This window comes from Haliotis rufescens, unplaced genomic scaffold, assembly GCF_023055435.1.
Source record: "Haliotis rufescens isolate VD_foot unplaced genomic scaffold, xgHalRufe1.0.p SCAF_48, whole genome shotgun sequence".
In the NCBI taxonomy this organism is placed as follows: domain Eukaryota; kingdom Metazoa; phylum Mollusca; class Gastropoda; order Lepetellida; family Haliotidae; genus Haliotis; species Haliotis rufescens.
The window spans coordinates 1,237,449-1,259,126 of record NW_025964201.1 but is presented as its reverse complement, the minus strand read 5'-3'; the positions used below and the strand labels follow the sequence as shown (position 1 = coordinate 1,259,126).

General features: G+C 43.8%; 2 protein-coding genes across 6 annotated transcripts in view; both read left to right on the top strand.

Moving 5' to 3' along the window:
• Nucleotides 1-14,998, top strand: part of LOC124117655 (protein mono-ADP-ribosyltransferase PARP14-like) — a 28,823-nt gene extending 13,825 nt beyond the window's left edge. The window contains exons 10-27 of one of the 4 annotated variants that reach the window (XM_048383372.1): nucleotides 408-577; nucleotides 1,387-1,762; nucleotides 2,216-2,274; nucleotides 2,750-2,983; nucleotides 3,296-3,517; nucleotides 3,940-4,066; nucleotides 4,891-5,025; nucleotides 5,974-6,039; nucleotides 6,666-6,845; nucleotides 7,664-7,861; nucleotides 8,187-8,389; nucleotides 9,179-9,565; nucleotides 10,406-10,581; nucleotides 10,777-10,833; nucleotides 12,216-12,337; nucleotides 14,168-14,304; nucleotides 14,734-14,888; nucleotides 14,955-14,998. In XM_048383372.1, the coding sequence (XP_048239329.1) occupies nucleotides 408-577; nucleotides 1,387-1,762; nucleotides 2,216-2,274; nucleotides 2,750-2,983; nucleotides 3,296-3,517; nucleotides 3,940-4,066; nucleotides 4,891-5,025; nucleotides 5,974-6,039; nucleotides 6,666-6,845; nucleotides 7,664-7,861; nucleotides 8,187-8,389; nucleotides 9,179-9,565; nucleotides 10,406-10,581; nucleotides 10,777-10,833; nucleotides 12,216-12,337; nucleotides 14,168-14,304; nucleotides 14,734-14,888; nucleotides 14,955-14,964 (3,014 nt within the window). In that variant the 3' untranslated portion in view covers nucleotides 14,965-14,998. Of the gene's footprint in view, nucleotides 1-407; nucleotides 578-1,386; nucleotides 1,763-2,215; nucleotides 2,275-2,749; nucleotides 2,984-3,295; nucleotides 3,518-3,939; nucleotides 4,067-4,890; nucleotides 5,026-5,973; nucleotides 6,040-6,665; nucleotides 6,846-7,663; nucleotides 7,862-8,186; nucleotides 8,390-9,178; nucleotides 9,566-10,405; nucleotides 10,582-10,776; nucleotides 10,834-12,215; nucleotides 12,338-14,167; nucleotides 14,305-14,733 lie in introns of all 4 variants that reach the window. The other 3 variants (XM_046479639.2, XM_046479635.2, XM_046479640.2) reach the window with 3 other exon arrangements.
• A 2,323-nt stretch (nucleotides 14,999-17,321) lies between these two features.
• LOC124117660 (ankyrin repeat domain-containing protein 50-like) lies at nucleotides 17,322-20,672 on the top strand. 2 transcript variants are annotated; one of them, XM_046479647.2, is made up of 2 exons: nucleotides 17,322-17,835; nucleotides 19,065-20,672. In XM_046479647.2, the coding sequence occupies exon 2, from the start codon at nucleotides 19,084-19,086 to the stop codon at nucleotides 20,437-20,439; it is 1,356 nt and encodes a 451-aa protein (XP_046335603.2). In that variant the 5' UTR covers nucleotides 17,322-17,835; nucleotides 19,065-19,083; the 3' UTR covers nucleotides 20,440-20,672. The 2 variants fall into 2 exon arrangements, with proteins under 2 accessions (XP_046335603.2, XP_046335602.2); XM_046479646.2 differs by having other exon boundaries at nucleotides 17,327-17,797.
• The last annotated feature ends 1,006 nt before the right edge of the window (nucleotides 20,673-21,678 follow it).

Genomic DNA, 21,678 nt, shown 5'->3' with positions numbered 1-21,678 from the left:
GTCTGGGAAAGGCATTTAGAAGTTGGGAGAACATGAATACATGACACTTTTTTATGAACAGCAACTTCTTTTATTCTTTGTACAACGTTTGAGAGTTACTTCTTGCTCCTTCACCAGGTGAATGCTGAGTAGTATCATTGACTTTGTCGTTATGTTTGTACATTAATCCCAACTTCTGATGTGTAACATCATGATTTAAATATATATATATATATATATGTTGTTCTCTATACACTTACTAAAAGTTCACCTGATGGGTATAAAGACACTCTTTCTTCACACAATAAAATAATTTTGTTTAAGGCACGGTGTAGTCCATGCCTAAATGCTATAATAGTAAAGATAACACTAAATAGATGTTTCATAAGATGATTAGGTTTGGTTGTCATGGTGATGATCCTTTGCAGGGGGCAAGATCATACAGGAGGAGTGTACAAAGGTGATCAAGGATAAAGGTCGTCCGTCAGTTGGAGAGGTCATCTGTACTGGTGGTGGTCGTCTTCCATGCAAGCTTGTACTTCACGCTGTGTCCCCAAAGAGGCAGGACGGGAAACATGGAGAGGAAGGTGCATTGCAGGTAATGTGGGGAGTTATAGACAAACAGCTCCCAATGTGTTACAACTCGTATTTGCCATGGATTGATAAAAGTAAATTGTGATTAATTTCATTTGACATTTTTCTGTTGTAATGAACAACCAAAAAAAGCAGTGTAGACACTGACATTATAATAGCACAAGGGCGTTAGAAGTGATTATGTAATCCCCATGGAATTAGATAGTTTAAATGTACAAGTTGTTGTTCAAATTCAGTTGTAATAGTTGAAAAACACGCTCTGCAGAGTTGCCTCCCTTCAATATTTAGCAAAGTCGTCTAAGAGATCACAATTATGCGTTGCAAAACAGTCCACCGTGGGGTACCAGAAACTTATGACCGTGGAATCGAATCCCAGATTGTTTCTAGGTTTGTCAGCACCATATGCATGCTGGTGAGTTTCACAAAGTGGCAGACCTGCATCACTTCTGTCATTCCTCTCACTTCAACCATATCGATTTTGCATAGAGATTGGATATTTATTCAGCTGCAAAAGCAGATATCTTTTTAATAAAACTATGTATCTGGGTTTGTTTTTTTAAAAAAAAGATAAACAACTTGCGACAGTGCAACAGTCTGAAGCATAAGTGTATTTTTCAAGAATTTTCGTGGACATTTTGGGTTTTCAATAAAGTCCCAGGCCCACACCAGAACATCAAATGCTTGGGCCCTAAACTAAAATTTGGTTCGTAGTAGTGGCATTATGCCAAACTCCCTTACACATTCCTTTGTGTAATAGTCAGATCTGCACTTATGTGAAGGCCATTGTAACCATCACTGTTCATGATCTTTCAGAAGACGATAAAGAACATTTTGAGGCAGTGTAAGAAAAAGCATGTGAGAAGTCTGGCACTCCCTGCGATCAGCACCGGACTTGGGTACCCTCTGGCGGATGCTGTAAAGGGGATTCTGGAGACTCTTCAACATAACTGGCAAAAGGAACCAACAGGACTTCGAGAAATCATCCTCTGTGACATCAATCCCAATGTTGTGGAACAATTTATCCAAACTACCGACAGTATATGTTATGGAGCTAGGCCAAAATGCCCGGAAAGGAAGAAGAAAGAAGAAGAAGAAGAAAAGGAGGAGGAGGAGGAGGAGGAAGAGGAGGACCAAAGGGAGAGTGACGGAGGTTCGAGGGAAGATGAAGATTCATCCAGTGACCTCTCAGGTATATAGTTCCATATCTTAGAATACATTAATATTGTTTAATAAAGTCGAAGCCAGCCACATTTACCTTCTCACCCCTCTGTTTACATCCCGCTACATTAAAGTTCAGAAGAACTTCTCTTTGTTCGTCTTTTCGTTTGAAATTACATACTTTACATACCTAATAAGTAAGTCGTTCCTTTGGTACGATTTGTCTGCAAAACACGTCTGCGTCTTTTTACAATTAGACTGATGGCAAATAGTAATGATTAATCAAATACGTATTTGTCAGCACCTTCAGCAGACATCACACTTGATAATGTCAAATACCTGATTATTACAATATCTGTTTCTTGGTTTGACTGGTGGAGTTATTAATTTTGGGTTACAAAATACTGAAATACAGAAAACATGGCCTCCTTACCAAGAGCGTTGTAAATCCGCAACATATTGATATGGTTTGTTCTATCTGAAGATGCTGAAGACCAACCTGAAAGAATACAAGTTATTGTTGGAGAGTTGTCTAAGCAAAAGGTCAGTGACCTATCTTCGTGCAGTGATTGTTGTTTTCTCATAAATGTCCAAACATTGCTTCCCTTGATTGAGATAGGATCCAGTGGATCCAAAGATATGATTATGTTCCTGGGGTATTTATCACTTTATCCGTGCTAATCGATTTTACCGGAGTCGTAATTGTACACGATTCTTCATTTTTGACCTTTCTATCCCAGAATCTGACTTGCCATGATGGAACCGAAATACTGATAAAAACATAATTAATCCCAGTTACTCAACGTTTCCTGCTAAATAACCTCAAGAAGGGTTTCTAGGTTTATCAAAGTAGCCAACGCAGTGAAGGACAGATACCTGCATTACTTCTTGCTTTCCTCCCACATTATGCTGACACGCCGTGGTATAACTGAAATACTGTTCAAAGCGGCGTTGAACACAACACACTCAAGAAGGGTTTCTGGTCGTTATCATCTGACGTAGGTGTTAATGGTTTAAGGCTGACGTCCTTGTCAACCCAACTGGGAAGGATCTCAACATGTCCGTGGGTGCTGTATCCCAGTCCCTGCTGCAGGCGGGTGGGAACGCCATACAGACAGCCTGTAAGGAGAAGTATCCCCGGGGAGTGAAAACTGGCAAGGTTGCCATGACAACAGGCGGAGATCTCAAATGTAAGATGATCTTCCATGGGATCCTTCAGGCGTGGAACCATGGAAAAGATGCACCGGATTTGGTGAATATGACACAGATTTATTCCGTTTAAGGCCTTTGGCCCACAATACAGAAAGATTTACTATTCATGCATACACATTTACATGATTGTATATGATTGAAAGTATACAGTCTTGAAACACAAACTTTGAAGCTTTGCATAAGATATTTGCTTATGGAATTTGAGTACCTTTCTTATTTTCATTAATTAATTCATATAATGTTCACCACTATTTTACGCCCTATGAAATCTGTTTTAGGAGATAATTGAAAGTGATTATTCTCTAGTGTTGATTTTTTATATCTATATAAATGGATTGTTTCCTTTTTGTAGGTCTTGCAGTGTCTGGTGAAGCGGTGTTTGGAAGAAGCGGATACCAAGGACTACCAGTCTGTGGCCTTCCCAGCTCTTGGTACAGGGAAGTTGGGGTTCCCCGCGGATGTCTCGGCCAGTCTCATGTTCAAGGCTGTTTCCTCGTTCCTGAAGGAACATCCCGGAACATCCGTCCAAGCGATCTACTTCATTGTACATCCCAAAGACACTCCCGTAAAGAAGGTCAGTGTGTTGGGCATTACGTCACGTTGAGATATGGGCGTCATGAGTTGGTCATGTCCGAACCCGTGGGTCGGTATCATGAGAGATAAATGCCGACCCTGTGAGCGGTGTGATAATTGATATTATTCGAAGGTATTTTTATGGGAGTTTGACGCCTGTCCTACTTTTCGAAAAACCTGACCAGTTTCGCTAAAGGGATCGAATATGTTTCTGTTGTTCAGGGTTTTACTTGTTCCTAATAACCTTTTTTAAATACCTGGTATCTTTACAGGGTACTGATTGACATACATGGGATTTGCTTTTTCAACGAAATCAAACTTTTAAAAGTAAATATGACTACAAATGTGGTTGTGTTTATTTCTATTTTGCCATTTTCCCTCGTGTGAGAAAAGATCAATTTTATTTTACCCGCTTAATTTAAGGCATTTGAGGCGGAAAGCAGAAAATCTGACCACGATTGTAGTCCAAGGGAGCACAGGAGGAACGACGGGGCAAGACCACGTGAATCCAGGGCAAATGATCAAGACAGTTCACACAGGCGCTACCCAGGTTAACAATGTCAAATAATATTCTTGTTATGTCAGAGTTTGAAGTCAATGACTGACTTGAAAGTAACCCGAGTTAATTAGTGTTATTAGCTAGAGAGTGATTGGGTATATCAGTTATCTTAGAGTGTGTCATTTCAGTGGGAGGAGAACAAACAGTAAGCCATAGAGATTTACTACTTTGACCAACCAGCAGAGTTTTTTCGAACCCACATCAGTGGATCCTTGCACAATATCATTAAAATCTTTTTTTAGTACTTGCTACCGCTACACATAAACCTGAAGATATCCCACAACAGGTCACGCCAGAACGACCTTTCGAGGTTTACGCCATTATTTTAAATACAGGCGACTTTCCTTCCAGACCAGCTTCGAAAATTCAAAATTCTATTCAAAATTTGGAAACGAAACAAACGAAAATTCTGGAATGTCGACCATATGACCGAGATTGTATGGCAGTAGAAAGTCCCTTTCGTTCCAAATGTCTACCCCATTGAAGGTGACACAGAGGATGACTTGACGGAATCAGTCGTACAGCCCGCACCTGTTAACCTTTCCGAGGTTGCATGATTAGACAACACATTCGGACTGTCACTTTCCTGATCTGGTAAGCGACTCTCTGGTAAAACATCGTTCTGACGTTACCTGTAATCGGATGTCCTCAGATCTTTGTTCAGCGGGAGCGAGAACTAAGATCTGATGTAAATGATCTGTGCAGGGTTAAGGAAAACACGTTTCACAGAGAATGACAGCCAGTAGAAAACTTGGCCACTCTTTACTCCGATATTAACAGCACAGAATTTTAAGAGAATAGAACTGGGTTTTCAGAAAGCTCCAACTTTCTGCTGACAGATACCTTCACCTTTGGTTCTATGAAGATCAAGATCGTCCAAGGAGATCTGACCAAGGAGAACACGGACTGCATCGTCAGCTGTAGCGGCGAGTCATTTGACCTCAAGCATGGTCAGTGAAACACATTGCATTGGACCCATGAAGATCTGTATTAGAATAGGCCTTCAGCAACCCATGCTTGTCGTAAGATGCGACTAACGGGATCGGGTGGTCAGGCTCGCTGACTTGGTTGATGCATGTCATCGTATCTCAATTGCATTGATCGATGCTTATGATATCAATCACTGAATTGTCAGGCCCAGACTCGATTATTTACAGATATAGCTTGAATATTGCTGAGTGCGGCGTTTAACAAACAAAAACAAATTGCATCTGTTAGTCATTCAGGTGTACTGTAATGATCACGTGTCATTGCTAGAGCGAGACTGTAGGTTTCAGGACACCATCTTAGCAGACTAGCGATGGTGTGATGCTAAATGAATTGAACAAAGACTGATCTTTTTTCTCATTACAGCACACATCGTTTCCACGTTAACAGTGTTATGTTACACAAAGTTTCACATTGACAGTGTTATGTTACACAAAGTTTCCACATTGACAGTGTTATGTTACACAAAATTCCACATTGATGGTGTCATGTTACCAAAGTTTTCACATTGATGGTGTTATGTTACACAAAGTTTCCATATTGACAGTGTCATGTTACACAAAGTTTCACATTGAGCATGTTATGTTACACAAAGTTTCCACATTGATGGTGTTATGTTACACAAAATTCCACATTGATGGTGTTACGTTTCACAAAATTTCCACATTGACAGTTTCAATGTACTACACTATCGGACAATCCTACAATGGACTCTTTTTTTGGAATTGATACAATGAAGATTTATTTTCATTATGGTGTTGTTTTGTTGCTTTTCTTATTACTATTATTATCTTCACCATTATTGGACAATGTATTTCGTTATCTCGTGTGTCACATACCACTCTGTAGAACGTCTAGTATTAATACCTCTGACTGGTTACCCTTCCATAACCCTTCCGTGTTCCCCCCAGGCGCTGTTTCCAAGGCTCTCTTGTCTGCAGCAGGGCCCGAGCTTCAAGTGGAGTGTACTTCCAGAAGTAAGGAAAATGAATGACAGTTCACCTCACCAGTACCGAAGTCCACGGGGCCCCACGGCATAACTTATGCCGTCGTCAAAAAAGACGATTCGCCTGTCGTTGAAAATTGAAAAGTTGAAAAACTTACAGGCTTACAAGGCCGAGGAGAATTGTCGAAATTTATCGGATTTTTCCCCCCGAAAATGCTTGAAAAAAATAATTCTGCTTCAGATTGTTGAAAAAAAAGAAATTTCCTGCCACAGATTCTATTGTTGCAAGATGTTTGACAAATGCCAAACGGGTAATGTTTGAATTTCAAAGTAAGCATCCTTCCCATTTTTTTTCGGGTGAAGATTTGACTTGCCTTTGCATGTGTTTGTGACGGGAGCCACCGGTGGGGCACGATGATTGAATTGACAAAACGTTTATAGTTTGACTAATTGCGTTCTCCTGTAATCCTAACAGTTCCGTTCATGATACAGACAGTATCAACTCGTGAATAGGGATTTGGGAATCATTTGGTATGTTCATATTTGTATAGCGAAGTGCTTCCTTTTGACCCATTGACAAGTTCACGTATCCAAGAAAAAACAACTAATATAAATTTGTTTCATGTGACCAAAGTGTAATCTGGCTTTGTCTTACAGAGGACGAGCTGTCCTCGGCAGGCCTGGTCCTCACCCAGGGCTACAAGCTCCACTGCAAGCACGTCCTCCACCTGAAAGTCCAGACGTCGGCGTGGGGGTGGGGTTCCACCCTCCTGGAGTGTCTCAAGAGAGCGGAGGGAGAAGGGTTGACGTCACTGTCCATGCCAGCTCTTGGCACAGGTTTGTTTGTTTGTTGTTTAACGCCGCACTCAGCAATATTCCAGCTATATGACGGCGGTCTGTAAATAATCGAGTCTGAACCAGACAATCCAGTAATTGACACCATAAGCATGGATATATACGCAATTGGGATAAGATGACATGTATCAACCAAGTCAGCGAGCCTGACCATCCGATCCCTTTAGTCGCCTCTTACGACAAGCATAGTCGCCTTTTACGGCAAGCATAGGTTGCTGAAGACCTATTCTACCCCCGATCTCCAAAGAATTCTTGGCACAGGTAAACACAATGTGACGTGAACACCATCTTTGGTTCAATAACCATACGATAAATTGTCTCTGACGTCTCTTGTCAATTATAATTACACCGGAAATAGGCTCCATACGTTGTACCCATGTCGGGAATCGAAACCGGGTCTTCGGCATAACGAGCGAACGCTTTAACCACTAGGCTACCAATCCCCCATTATACGTTTTAGTGGTCGAAGAATATTAATTTGCCAAACAGAATTTTACCGTGACATTGAAGAATATTTGATTCTGATTGGTTAAAGAGAGGTATCCTTTTTCCTACTGAAACCTCTTTTAGCCTTTTCACACAACACACGTGCGTATGAATACATCGATAGCATCTATATCGATCCAAAAAAACGTTTCGTATTCACGTAAAAGAACGTCAAAGCATTGAATGATTAAAATTCTCTCAGTTCCCCATACGTTGGTGTATGTAATTGGACGTTATCAGTGTGGGACAGGAAACCCGGGTTTGAGACACAGAGATGTAGTACAGCTTGGCACATGTTTCTGCTTCGTGAACAGGAGGTCAGAAGATAGCCCCGGGCAAGATGGCGTCGTCCCTGCTCTATGCCGTGAAGAAGTATGCAGACACGCACAGTCAGCCGACGCTCCAGAATGTCCGAGTGGTCATCTTCCAGTCGCCTATGGTCAACACGTACAGAGCCGTGTTCGCCGGAAAACAGCCGGGGGTGGACGCGCCGCACGAGCGCAAGAAGAGAGGTAATAAAATATAAACTCTGTACTTTACATCCGGCGTCATAGATACAAATGTAGTAGCTATGTCATAGAACCACTATTTGACAGGATGGTTTCAAATACAATAGGTGCAACACTCCCCAACCCCACATCCCCTACCCCAACCCCACCCCCAACAGCTATTGGTGGTCCCCCCAAATCATACCCTGGGGGCTAAGGACTCTTTTGGGGTCAGCTTGATTTAAATTTGATCTAAATGGTTGGTCACCACATCGATGGTATTTTTATTTGTCAACAAAATGTGTGTGGATAACCAAAGATGTTGATAACAGACTACTTGCCCCCGCAGACGACAGATCAGGCCCGCGCCACCATGGTGCCTCTCATGGGACGAAAGCAGAAGACAAGATCGTTTTGTGTATCTACTCCGACATCTGGACGAACATCACCGCAGCTAGAGATCGACTGAAGGAAGTCTGTGCAGACGAGTTTCAAACCAAAACTATCGGTCACAAATGGGCTAGCAAAATTGAGAAGTTGGATGATGAAGAGGTAAATAGTTGACAACAGGACATATTGTTTCAAAGATGGCGTCATACGACTCCTGCTCAGAAGTTGTTTGATCAAGGTTACAACATTCAAGGCCTCAGTAAAGCTCTCAAAAAGTTATATGTTGGACATGTGGAGGACATTTCTAAATTTGACGCATCTGTGACAAAAGTAATGTCCGCTGCAATTCCCTATTTTGACTTGTACCATATGTTCCAATGGTTTTTTTTATGTGAACAATTGACATGCCTTTGCATGTGTTTGTGACGGATGCTACCAGTGGGGCAGGATAAGCTCACCTTTTCTCAAACACCTGGTATCATTACTTTTAGAGAAGAGATTCATAAAAACGGAGTATGTTATTATTGAGAAATTGTGACTCCTCATTTCTTCATTGCGGTTGATTAAAATGTATTTAATACGGAAACGGATACGCAAACTTGTCTTGGTCAATATGCGACCCACACATTAGAGACGGGATGAGTATGATCTTAGCAGCAGTTACTTCCCTTGTTCAGTGTTCAACTTAATCATTAGTTATTAAGATAACCATGCACCCACCCATCGTAACATATGAATAGGATTGTAAAGAATAGAAAAATTCAAGCTGGTCATGTGATGTCAATTATAGATATTCCGTCTTATCTAGAGTATGAAGGTTGTATATATGTTATATCCGGGACTGGGTATTCACGTCAACGTCTCCTTCACCCACCGAGGCTTTACAACTGGGGTCGTCGACACATCCGGAGTCGACTGCAGTGGTTGATCATAACACTTCTATTGTTGCAGATATCACGTCTGGAGAGCATGGCAGGGAAACAAAATGTCGCCATTGCCCGCAAGGGACCTTCACTAGACATCACTGGCAGAGTCAGGAACGTGGCCGAGGTCCATGAGAAGATCGTGGAACTGTTTCAGACGGAGGCTACAGGTGCCCACTTAAAGGAAGAGGCTAAGCTGGTGGCGAACCTGGTGGAGTGGATGTATGTGGCGGGCGGCAAGTCCAGGCCTTTCACTCCTGGCCTCAACTGTTGTTTAGAGAAGGCATATAAAGCCAAGGAGAAGAGTTTGGAAATAAAAGATGCCAGAGGGAGAACCTATTCTGTGGATTTCCAGAAGATGACAGAAATGCCCAAAGCTGGTGGAAAACCGATAAAGATTGAACGTCTTGAGAAAGTGAGTGGTTTGAATCAGCGATGGATGCTGCATGTGCTGAATGCCGTGTCTGTATAACTACCATGCTAGTACGAACCATTGAAACTTAAACGTCACCATAATATGGATCTTCTACAATATATGAGTGGATACTTGAAAGCTATTGGTAATATACAGTGATATCGCACCTCCAATTAATTTGCCGCGATATCATACCTCTAACTAATATAGTGATAACGCACCTCTAATTAATAGTAAAAGTTATTTTACCTAATATGACACTGTATACGGCAACTTAAGACACCATAACGAATTTATTATGCCGAAAAGTTTACACTCTCTGGTATCCATATCACACGTGTCATGTCATAATGGAAAACTTGACACTGACAACCGTACGTTGACATTAAGGGTCAAAGGGAGACGACTCTTTAAACCTTAGAGGCCATACCTTGTTGACAATTTTAACTATAATCTTTATGAATAAAGTCACGAACGTCATCGAAATGCAGACCAATCTCCTTGCACATCTCAATTCATGATAGTAAAACACAAAAGAGTGTCAACAAACGGATTTCGGTACCAGAATTTCCATGTAAAATATGTTAGGTGGGTGTTGGAAAATCCAAGATGGCTGTTACTGACGGTATACGGTCCTATATTTGGTCAGTATCAACCATCTTGGATTTTTACTGACGATATACGGGATCATGTGGGGTTAGTAGTCCTGCTCTCTGATTGGTCAATCTCACTTTGAGGCATACTTAACGGTCACATTGTACCTCTGCGTGATATACGGTCATATAGTACCCCTACCTTACATAAGGGAGTAATAGTGTACCTTTACGGTGATGGTCGCAGGCAATACGCGGAGGTTTGTCCAAGCTGGTGAAGGGGGAGAAGGAGGCCATGTCAGGAACCAAGACCACATACTTCTCCCTGAAACCAGAACGCACCTTCAAAGGAAATGCCGAGGACCTTCACTTCCGGACAGCCGAGTCCCAGTTCTACAGACTACTGGGAACATCAGGGTCAAAGTGAGAACGCATTTTTCATTTGGTGTTTCTTTATTTCAAATACTGTCTAAACAACATACCTATATGTGTCTAAAGCCAAAGACATCACGATGGAGGTTGAGTTCAGAATTAAATAGATATCAGTATTGTCTTACTGCAAACGAAGGGTTGGAGAACAATATATTCCATGTGTCACGTGTTTCCGCTCTCTTCCAGGTACTGCGTTACGAAGGTGGACTATGTGGTCAACCCACCTCTCATCAAGAAATTCAGGTAGAACATATTAGATGTCATTTCTGCTGGTGATACACGGTGCGTCAGCAAGCCAGTCCTGGTATAACAAATGATAGTGAGTGAGTGAGTGAGTGAGTTGGGTTTACCGCCGCTTTTAACAGTTTTCCAGTTATATCACGAGGGAAGCCCTAAGTGATGCAGGTCCCAGACGTTTACCAGATCGGTGAAACCCACGAGCACTGGTATGGTGCTGACAAACCTAGAAACATAATCGCGGCGAACCGGGATTCGAATGCACAATCATAGGTTTCTTGCGTGCCCATGGGACGCAACACTGCACAACGAATTGCGGCGCCTTAGACGACTGGGCCACCCGTGCCCCCTATGACCAATAATAACCTTTAAAGTATCTTCTTGTCCCCAACAACATGCAGAGAAAGATTAAATGTGCTTTTATCATTAGTTAGCCTTCTTCAATAGGTTAATCACCACCAACATAACATGTTCTGTTTATAAACAAATTGTTGTCAAATTGATGAAGTCGGCTAAAATAGTGGATAAATGTCATCCCTGCCACAGGTAAATAAAAGCAAGAGGTGTTGTTGATGCTGTTTTCGAATTAAATTAAGTTATCTTTTAAGTTGTCTAACTTGTCATTCACGTCGAAGCCACAGGCTGTAGTGAGAGTTTAATCGAGATACCTGATCCCTGTGCCCTGAGGGGGACTGTGTAATTTTGAAATAGCGCTAAGATTTGGGCGCATACCGTCATCACTACTTCACGGATCTGTATAGACAGTACCTTCATCACCGTGAATGTTTACGGCCACAGTGTAGTATTGTAGAGACACGTGTCCATTGTAGTAGTGAGTGAGTGAGTAAGTTCGGTTTAACGCCACTTTTTAACCGTATTCCAGTTACATCGCGGCGTGTCAGCTTAATGTGGGAGGAAAGCCCGAAGTGATGCTGGTCTCAGACGTTTACCAGTTTGGTGAAAACCATGAGCACGGGTATGGTCCTGACAAACCTTGAAACATAATCGGGGAGAACCGGGATTCGAACCCACCATCACCCACAAGTTCGTACAAACCAAACCATGCCTGCCACTGAAACAATGTGTAGACCAGACAGACATGAGGCAAGGTCACATGTTACACACGCTGTTACGCAAGAAACATTGCCGTTTTTGCGATGTAAGCTGATCTCTCATTGGTCAGAACTGTCTCTGGTTTCACGCTCGCTGGAACCAGGCCTGTATTTGAGTCATTGGTTAAGAATAGCGACTATACAACCTGGCGGTCGTATTTATTCACGTATGTTGGAAGAGTGAAGTGCTACTTTATCGCTTTTTCATATATATTGTGGTGTAGCTGAGTTTCTTTCACTATCGCTTCATCAATCAGATACAAATCCATGTTACAGGGCAGCGCAGGCGGCCATGAAAGCAAAACGAGGCCCTGACAAGGCCGAGCCAGTGTTAGCATTCCACGGGACAAACGAGGCAACCATTGGAAAGATTTGTGAAGGTGGCTTTAAGAAACCAGGTCAGTAAAATTGTACTGAAACTGAATCGCGCTTTACCCATATCACACACGCAACCTGTTCCAATCAGGCACAACCCTCGGGACCGGTGAAGATCTTGGTCAGAACAGACCTTCAGCAGCCGATGCTTGCCGTATGCTCGTCGTAAGAGGCGACACTCGGGATCAGGTGGTCAGGCTCGCTGACTTGGTTGATGCGTGTCAGCGAATCCCAATTGCGTGGATCGATGCTCATGATATAAACTACTGGATTCTGCCCCAGACTCGATTACTTACAGACCGCCGTTATTTAGCTGGAATATTGCTGAGTTCGGCGTTGAACAACAAACAAACAAAACATCGGCGAAAGGATGATCATCCCGGAACGACATCCTCGTCAAAGATGCCTCCTCCACGGGGCGGATGCATGCAGGGCACCACGCCCACCCTTTTAGGTCAGATGAACTTGAGGGGATGTGACATGGGGTTTAACGTCGCGTCCAAGATTACTTATATTTCGTGTGTGTGTCTGCGTGCGTGCGTGTGTGGCTGCTTGCACTAGTCCGGACTGAGATACCATGCCGCAGATTAACATGAATACCCCACTCAGACATAGTATATTGACTCCGAGCCGATCAGTCCTTGTTTAAGTTCTTAATGCCGAGCGCCAGGCAGGGTAACAACAAGTACCATCCTTTTAACGTCTTTTGTAATGGCGCGGCCGAGGATCGAACCCCTAGACCTTCAGCTCTCCGAGTGGACGCTCTACCACTAGACCACGGATGCGGTCCGACCCCCCCTTTAAAGCATACTAATCATGTTGCCGTGTAAAACCTCAAATTTTTTATCGAATTATGAATTGTATTTAAAGGGCACCCCCCTTCGCGAAAAGCAGTATCCATGCTTGGGCTGGCGGGCCTAGTTGGGGAACCTGACGGGAGTTTGCTGACAATTAGATCCTTCTGTGTTCCGGATGTTCGCGGAAGTAGTGCCCTTGACGTGTGCGTTCCGGATTGGCAGATTCCTGATCGGCTTTTAAATTACATTTTCCCGCGGCAAGGGAGTTAACTTACTATAAGAGTACAGTTTCCACCCTTGCCGAATTAGACTGAATTATATTTTGGCTGGACTAACCAGTCTCTGCAGAGTCCAATCAAATTTGCGTGACAAAATCGTTGTCCGATTCGTAAACAGCCGTGCAGATTTCAGTCGATTGCGAGATTTGCAAAGTATATGTACCGCCAAAGCGGCGTCGACAGATATTTCCCAAATCTTTTCATGTTTGTAATCAAGGTGCTGACCCGATTTAATGCTCTTCGCGTTGTGACACCTGTTTTATCGCAATATAGATATTGATTACCAATCACATCGTCTTCATTTGGCGCGGCCATTTTCTTTGAAGCAAATGCAAGAGATATGAGAGGTGGGATATGATTGGTCAATAGGAGGGCCACAAAGGGGCATAACTCCCTCGGTGTCAGTTAACTCCCTTGCCTGGGGTAGATGCTAAATTATATGTCACTCTTTGTGCAGTGCACGCTTTGTTGTTGAGTTTGATTGTTTGTTGTTTAACGCCGCACTCAGCAATATTCCAGCTATATGACGTCGGTCTGTAAATAAGCGAGTCTGGACCAGACAATCGAGTGATTGACACCATGAATATAGATCCACGCAAATGGGATACGATGACATGAATCAACCAAGTCAGCGAGCCTGACCAACCGATCCCGTTAGTCGCCTCTTACGACAAGCATTGTCGCCTTAAGACAAGCATGGATTGCTGAAGACATATTCTACCCTACAGTATAGATGCATTTCCATTTCCAAAACTAACATCTCATTCCTCACGTGTAGGTGACCCAGGGTTTGCCGCGAAGACTGACTCCGGCTATTACGGTAGCGGAGTTTACTTCAGCGAATATCCCGAGTATTCCATGGGCTACATCGCTGGAGCTCAGAAGATTCTTCTGTCTCAAGTCATCCTTGGCGAGGTTGGTTGTGCTTCTGTCGTTCTACTCATCAATATCCCGTAAGAACTTACGAGTCGTGAGGGAATACTGATTCTTGAGATAATGCTGATCCAGATCGATCAGTTGCTATCGCCTTATCGCCAGAATCCCAACACTTGCAAGTGTAAGAAAAAAGCTAGCTGCTAAAACTGTCAACATTTCTGATAACCTTCACAGAAGTCGTTCAAATTTGTTAGTAAATTTAACATTTGGGAATTCCAGCTGACCAACTTGGTCCTTCCTTTTGTTCGTTGTTATTATGTCATGAAAGAGAGTCAGTTTCAAGGTCAAAGATGAAAGACAGATAACGATACCCTTCATAATGTAGCTGGGGTGTTGGCAATAATAGCGACAACCAGACCCGGCCGATTACATACTTACGTTTATGGCTTTGTTTACGACATTCTTCAGGTTTTCCACTGCAAGGGGCTGATGAACGGCGCATCTCTCCAGTCAGGGTACGACTGTCACACCTCGCCAGACGGAAAGGAGCTCATCATTTTCGACACCGCCTGCATACTTCCTTGCTACATCGTTCACTACGGCCCGTCACAGGGAGTTTTCAAATACGCCTAGACACCACCTGTCCCTTGCTACATCGTCCACTACGGCCCGTCACAGGGAGTTTTCAAATACGCCTAGACACCACCTGTCCCTTGCTACATCGTCCACTACGGCCCGTCACAGGGACGGAATGTTCACACACACCGAGACACTGCAATACTAAATGTGATGATTGAAATGTGCGAAATATTAGAATAATGAGACGGGGTGTTTATGTAAATACAAGTTTCCATCTCCAAATACTTTTGAAGCAAATAGTGTTTTTTGGAATTGTTGGAATTCTTGACTTGTTGTTCTGATAAACTTTATGTATGCTTCCCTTAGATGTGTTATATACCCGGTGCTTATATCGTATCATGTGGATTAGTCTCGACACGCGGACCCAGGCGACAGAGTGCGCCATTCCCCTTCTTGCAGCGCTCTCACAGAACATGTACTGCACACGGATGCTTAGCTTTATGACAACATCATTTTTTTAATACTAGTATACTGATTGAATTTAATAAGGGAACGCTTAGTTTTAGAGACAGTAAATTGATATGCTATCATGGGCTCCCAACCTTGTCTCAACATTTGATTCTGACGTGTTGAATTTGTATGCACACTTTTTGAAATGTACTGACAGTAAAGGTTATTTCTCTATATGTTTCATTGTTCCCTTACTTCTTTCCATCAGTATATATTTACATAATTTAGTTGTTTACTGAGGACTCTCCAGTACGAAAGGAAGTGAGGTAGAATTGTTTGTCCCTGATATAACAGTGACGTATGATGTGTAACCAAACCCGTCTTTCATTTGTCGAGAATCGTTTCCCAAAAACCTGTAACCGAAGAGGCAAGGGAGTTAACTGACTGTGAAAAGTCCAGTGAAAACTGGATTATGTAAACAAGAAACTAACAAAACGTTATAGCAGGTTATTGACACATAACATATTGCTGATTATATTTCATTTATCATATTCTTTTATTTAAAACTGCAGTTATCTAAAATACCTAATTGTTTCAATATGTTTCCAAACTGCACGGGACCCGTGAAGATACGGGGTAGAATAGGTCTTCAGCAACCTATGCTTGCCATAAAAGGCGACTATGCTTGTCGAAAGAGGCGACTGACGGGATCGGGTGGTCAGGCTCGCTGACTTGGTTGATGCATGTCATCGATGCTCAAGATGTCAATAACTGGATTGTGTGGTCCAGACTCGATTATTTTACAGACCGCCGTCATAGCTGGAATATTGCTGAGTGCGAAAGAACAAACAAACAAACAATCAATCAATCATCAACCAAACTGCACCATCCCCAGCGCTATCGATAAATGTCAATTAAAACCTCCTCATGTCGCCGGATCTTACGTATGTGTATGCACTGACCTTGCCCCACGTTATGGAATATCTGTATCTAGAAAATCTGACTGACAAGGTCAACCAAGCAGACGTGCCCAGATCATCGACAGAAGCGGAAAGATTGTACGGCTAGTCGTGGCGTCGTCTACGACTGCCGCCTCACCAGCGACTACGTCGATGATGAAGAATCGCCATCAGACCTCCTGCCTGTGTAAGTGACAGAGCGGGGAACATTCACCACTCGGTCCCGGTGTGCGTTCTGACATGTGATTATTAACATGTACCCATTTCGCCCGATGTTCCCTATCAACAATAAACATGACTGCTGTCTTTTTAAACTTCACCCCTGAGTTTTGTTTCCGTCATCACACTGAGAGGGCAAAACGTACGCTCCATTGTCCAGTGTCCATGAGTTTGGAACACAGGCCAGTCAGTATCTGAGACACGTGACTGGCATGACACACTGATGACATGGGGTACATAATCACTGGTCGCCATGTCTACTTCTCAATGTTCCCATGTACTTTATCTCATAGACCTTAACCTGTCCTTTGGATGGTGACGTAAAGCATATTACACTCAGTATTATGCTCTTAAACATTCACTTCCCACATCAGTACATATGCCTGGAATATTAGCGGCCGAAAACTACATTCACTCACTCAAACGGAATTAGAGAAGACCGGCTAAGCGATTTACCCTCGATTATCGAGTGTGTTAGGCTATATCCTACTTTGATTAATATTATTTGAAATTTTATGACTATCTAACACACTGGATGATCGAGGCTGGCGGCGTTTTGTTCAAAATGGTGATAACAACCGATGTCACATATATAGCTCATACATGCTGGGCGGTCGGGTAGCCTAGTGGTTAAAACGTTCGCTCGTCACGCCGAAGACCCGGGTTCGATTCCCAACATGGGTACAATGTGTGAAGCCCATTTCTGGTGTCCCTCGCGCTGATAATGCTGGAATATTGCTAAAACAAGCGGCGTAAAACCATACTCACTCACTTACACATACAGGTTGGTCGGACCGTCTCCGTGGTCTGGTGGTAGAGCGTCCGTCCGGAGAGCGGAAGGTCCGGGGTTCGATCCCCGGCCGCGTCATACCAAAAAGACGTTAAAAGATGGTACTTGTGTGTTCCCATGTCTGGCCGTTGGCATTAAGGGTTTTAACAAGGACTGGTCGTTTCGGAGACAGTATACTGTGGGGTATTCATGCACGTTGCTATATAAGTGCAATTATCTTGGACGCTACGTTAAACCCCATTTCACCTTACCAATAATGCTGATCAAACACACATCTCGGTGTGAATGTATTGTATGACGATTGTATTGCTGCTTTAGAAGGCGGATGTTTACTCCCAGCCAGGCGGTGAAGGGGTGGCTGTGAAGTAGTTCGCTTGGTTTAATTCATGTCCTCGTACCACCGTCTGCACAGGTGTGAGATAACGGCAGATATCATATAGCGTGTCATAAATTTGGGTCATGGTGACCTCACTGTCGTGCTGAAGAGGTATGTGAGGAAGTTCACCAACTGCACATTCACCGCCATTCTACTGAGGTATGTACCCGACTCGCTTCTCTACACATTCAGTCAGGGTGGGTCAATATTGCGATACTTCAAACACCTATCGTAGAAGTGATATTTGTGTGATTGTTTGATTTTGTACCTGGGCATTGTGATTGTGGAGTGATATCGCCTTCTACTGGTGGCCTCCCTCAGCTCGGTCTCGGTAAGCAGATTATGTATTGGGTAAGGGTTGCACCGAACAATTGCTTGTGTACTTTGTCTACATGAGCTCTACATAATATAATAAATGATGTGTTTGGTTCACAAAAACCGTGTTTAGCTCCTTCATTCAGACTAACTGACCCCAACGCCACTCCCATTCCCACGCCACCCCACCCCAAACCACCCACCCCAGAATACAACATGGTCGTTGCATACATTCATATTTTTAGAAATAGCATTTTTTAAAGACATGTATTAGCCTAAATATTGGTTGTAATCACGATGGTGGAATAAATGGTAAAGATTAAATTATAGTGTGTGTTTAAAAGCGGCCATCATAAGCCGTATGTACAGATAAGACACACTGTCTCTGTAACATGTAGTGACTGTACTGTAAGTGTGTTTGGTTTTAAGCCACTTTAACTACTGGTTCGGTGATACGAGCACGGGTATGGTGCAAATGTGGGATTCAAACGATCATGTCCCGCGTATGGGAAGCAACTCACAGCCTATAGCAGCGCGTTAGATGGCTCGGCCACTTGTGCCCTGCAACATACATAGATAATTCAAGCGAAGATAATCGGGGTGGATCTTAGATCTGAAATCCCAACCAGCCAAATGTGACAGCCAAGGGTCTCACTGCTGGCGTGGAGGGTAGCCAAGCGGCTAAAGCGCTCGCACGTCACACCGAAAGGCCTTGGTTAGATTCAATGTGAATCTCATTTCTGGTGAATCCTATTGCTGGAATATTGCTGAATGTGGCGTAAAACCCGACCTACTAACGTTAAACTGCTAGGCCCGCGTGTTCGAGGACAGTTCATGAATTAATTTTACGCCGCTTTTAGCAATATTCCGGCAATATCACGGCGGGGGACACCAGAAATTGGCTTCACACACTGTACATATGGAGGGAAGCGAACCCGGGTCTTCGGCGTGACGAGCGAACGCTTTCACCACTTGGCTACACCACCGCTCCGGCAGCTCAGGAAGTGCTTCAACAAAATAGTATGAAGAACAACACCCATGTCTATTTTATCACGAACCGGTTTATGATGTACTATTTACACGATATATAACAGTTGTATTCCCTGGCCAGGTACACTGAGGACGACGTCATGGACGGACACCACATCAATAGGAAACAAGTCATGGACCTCCTTCAGTCAGAACCATTCCACTTCACACTGAAAGAGCTGAATAAACAGGAGGAGTTTCTCTTCTGGGCCGTCATGGCGGGGGCAGAGTCCATGGTACGTGATTGTTTGTCTCAAGAAGCATACGACATCAACAGACGCGTTCATAAACAGAGGACAGCATTAATGGCGGCAGCGGTAGGCGGAGAGCAGACGACATACAAACTGCTTCTGTTCGAGGGTGCAGACCTGACCTTGACTGACGAGGATGGTAACAACTGTCTTCATCTTGCTGTTGAAGGAGGCAGTGTGCCCATTGTTGAGGATGTGTTGTCTAGGAACATGTTGGACATCAATGCAAGGGGCCACCGTGGCCACACAGCCGCCATGGTTGCAGTTGTAAACAGACATGTAGACGTTTTTGACGTCTTAGTTGCTGCGGGGGCCGACCCCTACATCCAAACAGATAACGGCAATGACTGTTTGTATGCAGCAATAGTTCTAGGACATATGGCCATACTCAAGAAGATGGTTAAACTGACAACTTTTTGCATCAGTCGTACAGATCAGAAGGGCAGGTCCCCAGTGATGGCAGCAGTTCTGCATGGAAGGCAGCAGATATTTGATTATCTGGTACTGGAGGGGGGCGACATTTCCGAGACGGATGAAGATGGGAATGATTGCTTGATTCTGGCAGCAATGGGAGGGTCTGTAGACATTGTCAAACATCTAATATCTATGAGTATATTCCACATAAACAAACAAAATGTGAAAGGAATAAATCCAGTATTGGCCGCAATTAGCGAGGGTCATCAGGACGTGTTCGATCTTCTTCTGTCGTTAGGGGGCGAAGTTCCAGGTAACTGTGACTGTCTCATGAAGTCCGTTAAAACAGGAAATATCCACATCATCAAGACGCTCCTCTCCATGAAGGTGTTTGATCTAAACACACGGGACCATCAGGGATGGACTCCGGCCATGATGGCTGCGATGTATGGGTACGTGGACGTATTCCAGATCCTGACGTCCGAAGGTGCTGACCTCTCCCTGGTAGATGCCGATGGGAACAACTGTCTGATATTGTGCAGCGTCAGTGGCGAGGCGGCGATGGTGCAGCACATTCTATCACTAGATTGTCTGGACATCAACGCTCGTGGGTTCGCGGGCATGACGGCTGTAATGGCTGCCGCTAGTGAAGGAAGAGAGGCTGTGTTTGACCTTCTGGTGAAGGCGGGAGCAGACCTGTCTCTCCTGGACGACGACGGTAACAACTGCCTGACGCTCTCTCACATGGGAGGGAATGCATCTATAGAAACGTCCCTGATGTCTATGGACTGAATAATGTACGGACAGACAGGAGTGATGGCCGCCGTCATGTCACGTGCCCGGGGAACTGATGTAGAAGCCGAAGCTTGGTTCGTGTGTAGCCGACTACGGCATTTTTCTGAAATCTCTCTCTCTCTCTCCCTCTCTCTCACACGCTCTCTCTCCCTTTCTCTCTCTCTCTCTCTCCCTCTCTCTCTCACGCTCTGTCTCCCTTTCTCTCTCTCCTCTCTCTCTCACGCTCTCTCTCTCCCTCTCTCTCTCACCCTCTCTCTCTCACGCTCTCTATCCCTTTCTCTCTCTCTCCCACTCTCTCTCTCTCTCTCCCTCACTCGCTCACGCTTTCTATCCCTTTCTCTCTCTCACTCCCCCCCCCCCCCCCCCCCTCTCAGAAGTGCTGAAAGATGTTTACAATGTTGGTGAAACCAACAAGCGATGTTATGGAGCACTTCTGCTGCCGGGTATTACAGGAAGCCATGCAGACAGCGCCATCTATAGTTTGGAAACGCAAGATGTGTACAGCAAACTGAGTCAGGTTCAACAGGGATGTCTGCTTTCAAGAAGTACAAATGTATTGCTGCTTTTGGCGAACATCCCTGATATTCATTGATCCATTCATATTATATTCATAACTCTTTGCCTTTATCTGTTTCTCTGGCGTTGCAGTTTGATATTCTATTGCTTCATCTCTGTGTGATTGATCTTAATGAGAGCCATCGAATTTGTAAGAGATTATGAAGACCTTGTTTTGTGTTGATATGTGTGTCAGAGTATTCGTGAGTAAAATTGTAATTTCATTGAAATATTTCCAACATAACGTCAGTGCGCTGGTGTGTAGTCAGTACGCTTTCTGACTGAATATATGTAAACCCACATCACACATCGCTCCAGAATATGTGAGTGAGCGAGTATGATGTTTCGCCGCTTTTAGCAATATTCAAGCAATATCACGACGGGGGACTACAGAAATGAGCTTCACAAGTTGTACCCATATCGGGAATCGAACCCGGGTCTTCGGCGTGACGAGTGAACGCTTTAACCACTAGACTACCCCACCGCACCCAGAATATGTACCTTATATACTAAGACATCACCCGCGCTGTGCGAGGACGCATGGTTCAGTTCATCAGTTTGTTTAACGCCGCGATCAATAATATTCTAGCTATATGTCGGCGGTGTATAAATAATCGAGACAATATAAGCGTGGTGCATGCGTATGTAGGTCAAGTAGACATCGTCCATGAACGTTGAAGA